The 12,788-nt window shown below is 47.6% G+C and overlaps 1 protein-coding gene across 1 annotated transcript in view; it reads left to right on the forward strand.

Moving 5' to 3' along the window:
- The window catches only part of LOC134943998 (putative methyltransferase DDB_G0268948), a 68,923-nt gene extending 61,452 nt beyond the window's left edge, over nt 1-7,471 (forward strand). Inside the window, exon 6 of the mRNA XM_063932544.1 lies at nt 7,355-7,471. Within this exon, the coding sequence (XP_063788614.1) occupies nt 7,355-7,442 (88 nt within the window). The 3' untranslated portion in view covers nt 7,443-7,471. The remainder of the gene's footprint in view (nt 1-7,354) is intronic.
- Nucleotides 7,472-12,788: the final 5,317 nt, after the last annotated feature.

Below are 12,788 nucleotides of genomic sequence, written 5' to 3' on the forward strand. Positions count from 1 at the left end.
CGGGAATGAAGATCGCCAACAGCGCCACCGCATTCCTTTCTGCCCAGAGGAGGATTCTTGTTACCTCTGACATTGCAGCTCTGCTCTTTGTTCCGCCCTGTCGGTTTATGTAGGACACCGCCGTTACATTGTCCGATTGAACCTGAATGGCTTGATCTTGCAGAAGATGTGCCGCTTGTAGAAGGCCGTTGTATATGGCCCTTAGTTCCAGAATGTTTATTGGAAGGATGGATTCTAGACTTGACCACTTTCCTTGGAAGCTTTCCCCTTGGGTGACTGCTCCCCAACCTCTGAGGCTTGCATCCGTGGTCAGAAGGATCCAATTTTGGATCCCAAACTTGCGGCCCTCGAGTAGGTGAGAAGTTTGCAGCCACCAGAGGAGTGAAATCCTGGCCTTCAGTGACAGGTGTATCTGCTGGTGCATGTGAAGATGCGATCCCAACCACTTGTCCAAGAGATCCAGCTGGAAGAACCTTGCATGTAATCTTCCATATTGCAGAGCCTCGTAAGAGGCTACCATCTCTCCCAGAAGGCGAATGCACTGAAGAACCGATACCCGGGCTGGTTTCAGGACTTCCCAGACCATGGATTGGATCACCAATGCTTTCTCTACCAGTAGAAATACCCTCCACACCTGCGTGTCGAGTATTATCCCCAGGAAGGATAGTCTCCTTGTCGGCTCCAAATGTGACTTTGGAAGGTTCAGGATCCACCCATGATACTGGTGTAGTTGAGTTGAGAGAGCAATATTCTGCAACAGCCTTTCCCTGGAAGATGCTTTTATCAGGAGATCGTCCAGATATGGAATTATGTTCACTCCCTGCATGCGAAGGAGGAGCATCATCTCTGCCATGACCTTGGTGAACACCCTCGGTGCTGTGTAGAGGCCGAATGGCATCGTCTGGAACTTATAGTGACAGTCCTGCAGTACAAATCTTAGATAAGCCTGGTGAGGCGGCCAGATAGGAATGTGAAGGTACGCATCCTTGATATCCAGGGATACCAGGAACTCCCCTTCCTCCAGACCTGAGATCACCGCTCTCAGAGACTCCATCTTGGATTTTAATACCCTCAAGTAGGGGTTCAATGACTTTAGGTTTAATATTGGCCTTACCGAACCGTCCAATTTTGGTACCACAAACAGGTTTGAGTAATAACCCTTGTGTTTCAGGTGAGGTGGAACTGGAACAATGACATTTGTTTGGACCAATTTTTGAATGGTTTCCTGTAGGATAGCACTTTCTGTCAGTGAAGCTGGTAAGCCTGATTTGAAGAATCTGTGAGGTGGGAGTTCCTGAAACTCCAGTCTCTACCCCTGGGCAACAATATCTTTTACCCAGGGGTCTAGGCATGATGACACCCAGATGTTATTGAAATATTTTAGTCTCGCTCCCACCTGCCCGATCTCCAGGCTGGGAGGTCCACCATCATGCTGAGGATTTTGAGGAAGCAGAACCTGGTTTCTGTTCCTGGGAACCTGTTGGTGCAGGTTTTCTGGATTTTCCCCGACCTCCTCTAAAGAAGGTGGGAGGGGGTTTGGATTTTTCAAATTTTGCGGTCCGAAAGGACTGCAGTGGAGATGTAGGATAAGATTTCCTAGCTGGTGGTGCTGCTGAGGGAAGAAAGGTTGACTTACCCGCAGTTGCCATGGAGATCCACGCATTCAATGCGACCCCAAACAGAGCCTGACCTAGGAAGGGTAGGTTCTCCACACTTTTCTTGGATCCTGCATCTGCAGTCCATTGGCGTAGCCAGAGTCCTCTGTGTGCCGAGACTGCCATGGAAGTAGCCCTTGCATTAAGCAGGCCAAGGTCCTTCATGGCCTCCACCATGAAACCTGCAGAATCCTGTATGTGACGTAAAAACAATTCAATGTCACTCCTATCCCTAGTATCTAATTCCTCTAGTAATGTGCCTGACCACTTAACTATGGCTTTAGAAATCCACGCACGAGTAATAGTGGGCCTTAAAGCCACGCCTGTAGCTGTGTATAGTGATTTGAGCATAGGGGGTCATTCCGAGTTGTTCGCTCGCTAGCTGCTTTTAGCAGCATTGCACACGCTAGGACGCCGCCCTCTGGGAGTGTATCTTAGCTTAGCAGAATTGCAAACGAAAGATTAGCAGAATTGCGATTAAATAATTCTTAGCAGTTTCTGAGTAGCTCCAGACTTACTCCTACAGTGCGATCAGCTCAGACCGTTTCGTTCCTGGTTTGACATCACAAACACGCCCTGCGTTCGGCCAGCCACTCCCCCATTTCTCCAGCCACTCCTGCGTTTTATCCTGTCATGCCTGCGTTTTTCCGCACACTCACAGAAAACGGTCAGTTTCCGCCCAGAAACACCCACTTCCTGTCAATCACACTCCGATCACTTCAACGATGGAAATTCTTCGTTCGGACGTGAGTAAATCTACTAAGTTTTGTGCTAAAATACTTAGCGCATGCGCACTGCGTACCATGTGCATGCACATTTTTGCCTTAATACTCCGTTGTGAAAATCGGCAACGAGCGAACAACTCGGAATGACCACCATAGTCTCAATCTTGCAGTCAGCCGGCTCATTTAAAGCAGTTGTACTAGGGACAGGTAAAATCACCTTTTTAGACAACCTAGATACAGAAGCGTCTACTATAGGTGGGTTTTCCCACTTCTTTCTGTCCTCTTCAGGGAAAAGGAAAGCAATGAGAACCCTTTTTGGGATATGGAATTTTTTCTCTAGGTTTTGCCAATATTTTTCAAACAAGGAGTTTAACTCCCTAGAAGCAGGGAAGGTAAGCGAGGATTTCTTACTGTCTGTAAAATAAGATTCCTCCTCCTCCTGCTCCGGTACCTTCTCAGTAATATGTAAAATGTCCCTAATGGCTTCAATCAACAGTTGCACCCCTTTAGCAAGAGATGCATGCATCCCCCCCCCGGATAGCCCCATCACCGTTCCCTATTTCAGAGTCTGTATCAGTGTCAACTAGCATTATCTGGGCAAGTATACATTTTTGCGGGTATGTAGGCAGGGTTTTAGACGAAGCAGTGGGGGCTGAGTATGTCAAACCCTCCACAGATTTTTTAAAAACTGTGTTTCTTTCTCAGTATGTTTCAAGTTAAAGAGACTCCCGCACCAGATTATAGATAAATTATACTTTCTAGGGACTATTTATAATCTAACGTATTGTGCTGATCAAACAAATATTTCAGCACAATTATGTTAAGGTGGTGCTGCTTGTTGATTTATATATACAAATTTAAAGAGAGAGAAAAAGCAAATCAACTTGTTATAGCAGCACTCATTCCCTGAATAATTTTATAAGCCTATAGACTATAAGCCCTGACGAAGCTTTAATGAAGTGAAATGCGCATTGGCTTTGCTGTGCGCTGTCAGTTTTAATATCATCATGTATTAATGACCTGTGAATGTTTTAAATATTAGTGAGGGTTACCTTTAGTTTGTACCTACATGCTGACATAATTCACACAGATGACAGGAGGGTTTCCTCCTAGTGTTAGCTAGTAACGTAACATCAAAGACATGAAAAATGTATGATTTGTGATGGCTCTCTAAGGATGAAGGAGAGATATCTGAGACTTTGATTAAATTAAGCCTGCTTGTAATAAATTGTACAATAGACATCAAGGGGTTAATTATCAATGCGTGCATGTGCTGCATGGCAATATCAGCCAGATACTGAGACAGTAATATAGGCTGGAATTATTGCATTTATGTATATGAGACTCTTACAAATTATTAACACCTTTGAAAATTTGGATATGATTTATTGCTAGCACACATCAATGGGGTTGTAACAAACAGTGATGTTATAAGGGCATTGTTGTTAATTTGGGAATTATATGTGTTTGCTTTAGCCGTCTATATAAGACAGCATTATCTATAACAGTATTATAATACGCATATGAACCCCACCTCTTTGCCCTACATAACCCAACCAATAGGTGTTTAAGCAGGTTCATGTGTATATTGGCCCTCATTCCGAGTTGTTCGCTCGGTATTTTTCATCGCATCGCAGTGAAAATCCGCTTAGTACGCATGCGCAATGTTCGCACTGCGACTGCGCCAAGTAACTTTACTATGAAGAAAGTATTTTTACTCACGGCTTTTTCTTCGCTCCGGCGATCGTAATGTGATTGACAGGAAATGGGTGTTACTGGGCGGAAACACGGCGTTTCAGGGGCGTGTGGCTGAAAACGCTACCGTTTCCGGAAAAAACGCAGGAGTGGCCGGAGAAACGGTGGGAGTGCCTGGGCGAACGCTGGGTGTGTTTGTGACGTCAACCAGGAACGACAAGCACTGAAATGATCGCACAGGCAGAGTAAGTCTGGAGCTACTCTGAAACTGCTAAGTAGTTAGTAATCGCATTATTGCGAATACATCGGTCGCAATTTTAAGAAGCTAAGAATCACTCCCAGTAGGCGGCGGCTTAGCGTGTGTAACTCTGCTAAATTCGCCTTGCGACCGATCAACTCGGAATGAGGGCCATTATTGGAACTAGCACTGTGTGAATCTGACTCAAATTGATATATTTATACCTCTCAAATATGTGCCATGCTCCCTTTACAGAGAACATAAACCACTGGGAACAAACCAAACAGTAGTGATTAAGGGGAGTAGTACCAATTTACATCTGCCTGGGTTAGCTGTGTATTTAGACAAGCTATTTGTAGCAGATAGATGCTTAAACAGGTTTATTTTTATGACAGTATGGTACAAAATTGCTAAGTCTCCCTGAGAACACTACTATAATAGCAATATATCAAGTAAGGAGTAATGGCCAGGAAATACACACTCCAATAGGGGTTTCTTATAATTCGAAACGTCAAAGAACAATTTGTCAGTGTGTTATCGTATACCAGTGTTATTAAAGGCAATAATAACCTCACGTCTTTAATAGACATAATTATCATCCGGATTTTTGCATCTGTTGTTTCTAACATTCTCATTACCCTATTATTTAGCAACAAATGCTGCATTGGGATTCATTAATTTGAGAATATATTAGAAATGGTACAACACTGATGCATTTTATAACACTCTATAAACACCACGGGCCAGAAAAAAATCAGTGGTAGTTGTAATAAAACAAATAAATTAATTAAAATAAATACACCACTGGCCAGAAAAAATCAGTGGTAGTTGCAATAAAACAAATAAATAAATTAATTAAAATAAAAACAAAACAAATTTGTTTTTCTTTTTTTGAATCACAGGTTTATTGATCTATAAATTAAGACAGCGCACTAGCACTTTCTTTTAAACATATTCTCTACACATAATTTACTTTTTTTCTTACACGTTATTCTGTCTCTATAATTTTTAATATTTCACTCAGCTGTCTCCCTTATAACGAAGGAGACATATAATACATCATATGTGATAATAATAAAGATATTGACATCACATATGGGTATTGAGAATCTTTTTTGTGGTCTACATTGCTAACCATAAACTTTTTTGAAAATGGCAACAGGGCCGAAACTAGGATTTTTGTCACCCGGGGCAAGGTAGTCATTTGACACCCCCCCCCCCCCCCCCCCCCTGCAAAAAAAATAAAAAAATATTTTACAATAAATAAATAAAAATAATAATAAAAAAAAATTTAAAATAAATAAATGAATAAAAATATTATATATATATATATATATATATATATATATATATATATATATATATCTCTTTCAGAACTTTTTTACCTGAAAAATTGCCTTTTCTAACATAAATTTCATATCCAGGAAAAAGTGTCCCCATTTTACACAGTACGACAGGCAAGTGTCCCCATTCCCCATTTTACACATTGCGGCAGACAGGTGACCCCATTTTACACATTGCGGCAGACAGGTGTCCCTATTTTACACATTGCGGCAGGAAAAAGTGTCCCCATTTTACACACTGCGGCAGACAGGTGACCCCATTTTACACATTGCGGCAGACAGGTGTCCCCATTTTACACATTGCGGCAGGAAAAAGTGTCCCCATTTTACACATTGCGGCAGGCACGTGTCCCCATTTTACACAGTACGCTGGCAAGTGTCCCCATTTTACACATTGCGGCAGGAAAAAGTGTCCCCATTTTACACATTGCGGCAGGCATGTGTCCCCATTTTACACATTGCGGCAGGAAAAAGTGTCCCCATTTTACACATTGCGGCAGGCATGTGTCCCCATTTTACACAGTACGCTGGTAAGTGTCCCCATTTTACACATTGCGGCAGGAAAAAGCGTCTCCATTTTACACATTGCGGCAGGCACAGGTCCCCATTTTACACAGTACGCTGGCAAGTGTCCCCATTTTACACATTGCGGCAGGCACAGGTCCCCATTTTACACAGTACGCTGGCAAGTGTCCCCATTTTACACATTGCGGCAGGCACAGGTCCCCATTTTACACAGTACGCTGGCAAGTGTCCCCATTTTACACATTGCGGCAGGCACAGGTCCCCATTTTACACAGTACGCTGGCAAGTGTCCCCATTTTACACATCCCCATTTTACACATTGCGGCAGGCACAGGTCCCCATTTTACACAGTACGCTGGCAAGTGTCCCCATTTTACACATTGCGGCAGGCACAGGTCCCCATTTTACACATTGCGGCAGGCACAGGTCCCCATTTTACACATTGCGGCAGGTGGTGGAGGGAGAGAGAGAGAGAGAGAGAGAGGAAGGGAGAGGGGCTGACTTACATTTGAAGCGGTTCTCGCCGCTCTTCAGCCGCCTCTCCCTCCTCGTCTGCGCGGCTCCCCCTTCTCTCTCCTCCGGCGGGGTTTCGTGGAATGACGCGTTTGCGCCGTGACGTCACGACGCAATCGCGTCATCCCGCGAAACCCCGCCCCCCGAGCTGGGCACTCGGGAGAAGGGGGTTTAAAAGTGCCGCGGCGGGTGTTAGGGGGTCTCGGCGCCCCCTCCAATCCGGCGCCCAGGTCGCCTGCCCCCCTAGCCCCCCCCTAGTTTCGGCCCTGCATGGCAATGTGGGATATGCACACTTACACACGTCACACACACAGGAAATTGTCAGACACAGTTTCCCCCCGAGCCTTCAGAGAGTCATAGAGTATAAGGAGCCAGCCGCGCCGCTGTAGGCTATTATGATAAAAGCCCGGCGCTAACCAGCTAACTTTAATAGGCTAGTTGGTATTATTATCACACTCCCCCCTGTTCTATAACACCCTGGTACCGCAGAGGTATGCTGGAGTTATGTGGAGGGCAGCGCTCCCCGTCAGCGTCTCTTCCTATTGGTTGCTTTGAGTAACATTTCCAGTTCTGAAAACCCGCACTTTAGTAAATATACCCCACAGTATCTGACAACTGGAAATTAGTTGTTAAGAGAACACTGTTATCTCTCTCCCACAGGATAGCTGACGCCATAGGAGAACTGTCTGGTGATGAGATCCTGGAACTCCACGTCAAGTACTTCTGTGTCCTGGCATGCAAATCGTAACCTGCGCTGATTTCTGTCATTCTCATGTCATGTAGTACAAAAATAAATTATGATATGCTGCATAGTTTATTGGGTGTCTCTGAGGTTTCATTTCATTTGTATAACAAAGCATTTCTCCATATAAAACAAAGAAAAATAGAAAACCTATTATAGCGTTTTCTTTAAATGCCATATATTGACTGATCCAGCTCTGACTGCAATGTCCAGAATGGGTGTGGATCATAGAGTAGACCAGACTTAGGTCGACAGTAAACTACAAGAACAAACGATAATTACTGCTGAAAAAGCGCCTCAACAAGTGGATAATCTAAATAAAAAAATGGGACTGGACAATTTAAAATATATTTTAAAAGGAACAGCTCCTGAGATACTGCGCTTGCCGAAAAACTGTGTAGTAATGTGGCAGAAGCATAAAAGCAAAGACGGCTGCGCTGTATGTCAGGATTTGTATATGTAAAGAGAGCCAATGTATAAAGAATGCAAAATTTATTACAAAATTAATAAAACAGTAAAGAGTAGTGTAACAATAATATTAAAAGAGATGGGTCACACTTATATTGTCTCAAGGTGTCAGAAGTCTGTTAAAGCATATGCTAAGCTGCAGCTGTATTGAATATTGTGAATGTCCGTATTCCACAGATTACCGGTAATTGCTGCTATATGGATAGATGATGAGTGAATAATGAATAAGGTGCAATGGGTACAGTCCTGAATTGTATAAATGCTGAGTGTCACCAAATATAAAGCAGATGTCGATACCTCTCTGGTGGGCTGGTCATGAGCCGGGCGTCCAGCCAGCCCGCTATTAGGCGGCTTCCGCACCTCTTCTTTGCTGCATAGCATCCGTGGGCATCGCAGGATATTCGGCCGGGGACGACCTAGAGACCGGATGCCGTCCATAACACTATAGACCACTTTACCGTGGCGAAGCAGCAGTGCCGGGATGTAAAGTATGAACAGCTCAGATGAACATTTTTTTTTTTTTATTGGATACCGTCGGTATTGAAAGCGCTAGGTCCACAAAGTTTTTTTGCGGGCAAAATCTTGCACCTAATTGAATCTGCCCCTAGGAATAAATGTTTTATTATTATTATTATTATTATTATTATTATTTTGTAGAGCTTTGAGGCGCTCTTTTGCTGCTTGATACAAAATAAGAATTACATTTTTGTTTTGTTTGGAAATTACAATGGTTGCCTTCAGCCTTTCCCACTGTCTGCAACTCACTCTTCAAACACAGAATTGCAGTACATTAGGCCACACTGTCATGTGTACACTGGGCCTGATTTAGAGAGATGCTGTTCACATCGCTACTGCATGCTTGGACCTTCTTCTGCGATCCACTGCCACACCCTACGAAGCTGCATCAGATCACTCTGTGGAAACATCAGCCATCTGAGTTAAGGGCCCTACACATTTGGCGATCCGCTGCCGAGCTTCCCCTGTCACCCGGCTCCATAGAAGTGCAGGCAAATATGGACGAGATCGTCCATATTGGCCTGCATGCACAGCCGACGGGGCACCAACGATGAACGAGCGCGGGGCCGAGCATAGTTCATCGCTATTGCCTCCACACTGCACGATATGAACGGTATCTCGTTCATTAATGAACGAGATCGTTCATATCTTGCAGTCAGATCGCCCAGTGTGTAGGGCCTATAAGCCTTAGGCTACACAGATTGGCCATTGCAGCTCTTTAGCCTGTGCCAGGAAATCTGCACTGGAAGAAATAGAACCTGGCCTCATACATCCCAAAAAATAAAGGAACACACCCCCATTTTCGGGAACGCTGGCCTTAACCACCACCAAACGGCCCCATCTTGTCAGTCAAGCTGTGGATTTGGGGAACTATGGGAGATCTTACAGTAGAGGACCACGTCATGCTCAGTACAGATCCTGCACATGCGCTGACCTCTCCCACACCTAATATTTGTGTCACAATCCTGACTAAAATCATATCATTTCGTGACTTACCTCTGCCATCTGTCCTGTATCCTGTGTGTTTTCTGCTGGCTGAGATAAACAGCTCATCAATACCATGAGTTCCCTGAGTGCTGAGTTCTTTATCTGGAAAGTGAGACTTGCTAACGAGCTGCACTTGTGGTGATTAACCTTGTCAGTGAATGCTGAATCCAGCAAGTCTCTTCATGGTGTCCTATGCTTCCGTGCCAGCATCTACAAGTCCAGTGGTCACCATATACAACTCCTTGTGCTCTCAGGCCTGCGGTCATTACTGTCTATCTCTGCAAACTACACCAAGCCGGAGTTCCCTCCAAAACCAGCTATGGACGTTGCCATGACAGTTCCTGGTCAGCTGACCTTCCTGGGCCCAATCCGGAAACACTTCCTCGTCATGTGAATCCCTCATCCAGTAAGCAGTGAGCAAGGGGTATAAGTTCCAAGTCCCAGCACTGGCAAGCGGTGAGTGCTTTGTTGTCTCTCAGTTTGTAGTGAGCGCCTGCATCTTCAGCTGTATTAGACAGAGTGCTATTACCATCACAGCACCACCTGACTCTCTGGTTGATAGTAAAGGGCCATACTGCTATTTCCATCACAGCGTGTCCAAGTGCAATGGTGTTTGCAATCCCAGTGCACCCACAGACTGTCCTGCATTCCATCGCTGCATCTATGCCTTTCTGGTTCTGCCCAGCATTCTGAACACCTACCTTGTTGGTTCTGCCCAACATTCAGAAAACCTGCATTGCTGTCTTCATCCAGCATTCCAGAAACCTGCATTGCTGTCTTCATCCAGCATTCCAGAAACCTGCATTGCTGTCTTCATCCAGCATTCCAAAAACCTGCATTGCTGTCTTCATCCAGCATTCCAGAAACCTGCCTTGTTGGTTCCATCCAGCATTCTGAACTTCTGCCTTGTCGGAAAGCCAATCCCAACATCTGGAAAACCTGCCTTGTCAGAAAGCCAGTCCCGACATCTGGAAAACCTGCCTTGTCAGAAAGCCAGTCCCGACATCTGGAAAACCTGCCTTGTCGGAAAGCCAGTCCCGACATCTGGAAAACCTGCCTTGTCGGAAAGCCAATCCCAACATCTGGAAAACCTGCCTTGTCAGAAAGACAATCCTGACATCTGGAAAGCATGCCTTGTCGAAAAGACAATCCCGACATCTGGAAAACCTGCCATTCTGGTTCTACCCAGCCTTTTGCAAATCTGTTTGCTGGTGACTCCCAGCATTCCTACTGCTAGTCTTTGGAGAACGAATTGACAGAATAGGAGAAGAGTGGGTTAAACCTCAGCTAGTCTGGGGGGCAGGACGGTAAGGCATTATGGGAGTCTATGGTTAGCAAATAGGAATGAATGTTGGGGGTAGGTGGAAAGGGTTCTTAAGCCTGGTAAAGGGGCTGGGTCAGCCTCTTCTGCTTTTATCGTTGTAAGGGTGAGTGCTCTTCCCCCTTTGTCTCCTTGCTGTGCTGCTTGCACTTATTTTAAATCTTAGGTGTGCTGCTGCTGTTGGCAGTGTACCTTATACTGTGCCCCTCTTTCCCCATTACCTGGGATTTACTTGTTTGGACTGCCATGCCCGTCCCCACCGCTCCTCTGGTCCCCCTGCTCGCTATGTTGATGCGGCCCCGCTCAGGAGCCGGCGTCCGGGGCCCCGGGCCTGAGCACTTTGCTTACGGCTGGGGCTGAGTCTGCTGGCCCTGCTGCGGGTGCCCCTCCACGGGCGTCTGCCCCTTCGCCGGCTAGGCCACGGGCGCCGGGGGATCCCTCCGGCGCAGCAGCGGCTAGTGAGGGACAGGGCAGCGTCCGGCGGCAAACTGGATCGGGCAGTCGGCGGGTGGAGCCAGCCGGGGTGCCCGCTGGCGAGACTCCCCCTCCAGCTGCTACAGCGCGGGGATGCGCGCGCGCGTTCCCTGCGCCCTCCACCGCTGAGAGTCGCCGGCGGCTCCCCAGTGAATGAGGGGACTTTATGGAGGGATGGGGCCAGTGGCTCTTCCACTGGCCGTCCCTTCCAGGCGGGCTCGGTTTCGCGGGTGCGCGCCTGTGGGGCTGCTGTACTCCCTGGGCGCTCTCCCCGCTCTGGCGGGAGGGGCTCCCGGGAGCCTTTGTTGGTGTCAGCACGGGACCAGAGGGGGGTGTGATGTCTGGAGGCGGGGGTCAGCGAGTTCTCCCGGTGGGCTGGGCCAGTAGGGGCTAAGGCGGCGCTGGGGCTCGTGGTTCACCGCGGGAGAGAACAGGGGATCTGAGGGCGGCTAGCGCCGGTCCCAGGCGGGGCCGCCTGGGCGGCGCGGCGATGCGGTTGGGGCCGTCCCTACTTCGGACCCGGGAAACGGGGGGACCATTGGGGCTGCGGCTCCGGATCCCTCCGCCGTTGCGGCGGCAATGTCGGCCGCGTTTGCGCCGTTTTTGTCGACTTTGTCCCCGGGTGGTGTTTCCATGGTTCCCGCTTCGGTCAACGCGGCCGTTCTCCCAGGTGCTTCTGGCCCTGCCATGGCGCAATTTCTACAGGTGTGTCGCAGTCTTGGCTCCGCCACTGCATTGCTGGGTGCCGCTATCCCATCGCCCGGAGGGGCGTCTACTTTCATCCCCGCCAGGGGGGCTTTGGCTCCCGTGGCGGTCTTTTTCAGGTGCGGATCCGGGTGGCGATCAGGACGAGGAGCCGGTCGTGGCGGACGTTTCACCTTCCGGAAGCGGGCCTACCAGTGAGTGGGACACCGATATAGTTGCTATATCGCTGGGGTCCTCTTCTTCCTCGTCCGGCAGTAGATCCAGTAGATCTTCTTCCTCTTCTTCTTCGTTCCAGTCGACGATTAGTAGCACCGCGAAGGCTAAGAAGAAAGGCTTACAAGTACGCGCGCCGTGAGGCGCGGCACAGGGATAAGCGGTCTCGGAAGAGTAGTAGTAGTTCCCGTAGGGAAAGGAGGAGGCGTAATTTGCCGGGTGTGGTTAGCTGCGAGTACACGGCAGTCTTGCGAGGGTTGCAGGAGGAAGATTATACAGGGGGAATACGTCGACCTTTTTACGTTGACGGAGGACACCAAGAGGGAAGGTAAGGAAGCGCTTGCGAAGGGCGGTATTGGGGCGGAGGCCTTTCGCTCGTATGACAACTGGTTGGCGGGTTTATGTGTCTTCACGGAGTGCTATTTGGAGGATCACCCTGATGAACACATGAACGTCATCCGGTATATTCACCTCGTGCATGACATGCAGTGTCAGTCTAAGGATGATTCGTGGCTGCATTATGACAAGCAGTTCCGTCAGAAGCACGATTGCCTGCACGTCATTGACTTCGGTTGCAAAGATGTGGAGGTATGGCTTCGGGTCACGCGAGCGCAGGATATGAAGATGGTGACTAAAGGGGCATCAGTGGCGCAGGCCACGGTGGCGAG

Source organism: Pseudophryne corroboree, chromosome 7, assembly GCF_028390025.1.
Source record: "Pseudophryne corroboree isolate aPseCor3 chromosome 7, aPseCor3.hap2, whole genome shotgun sequence".
NCBI classification, from domain to species: Eukaryota; Metazoa; Chordata; class Amphibia; order Anura; family Myobatrachidae; genus Pseudophryne; species Pseudophryne corroboree.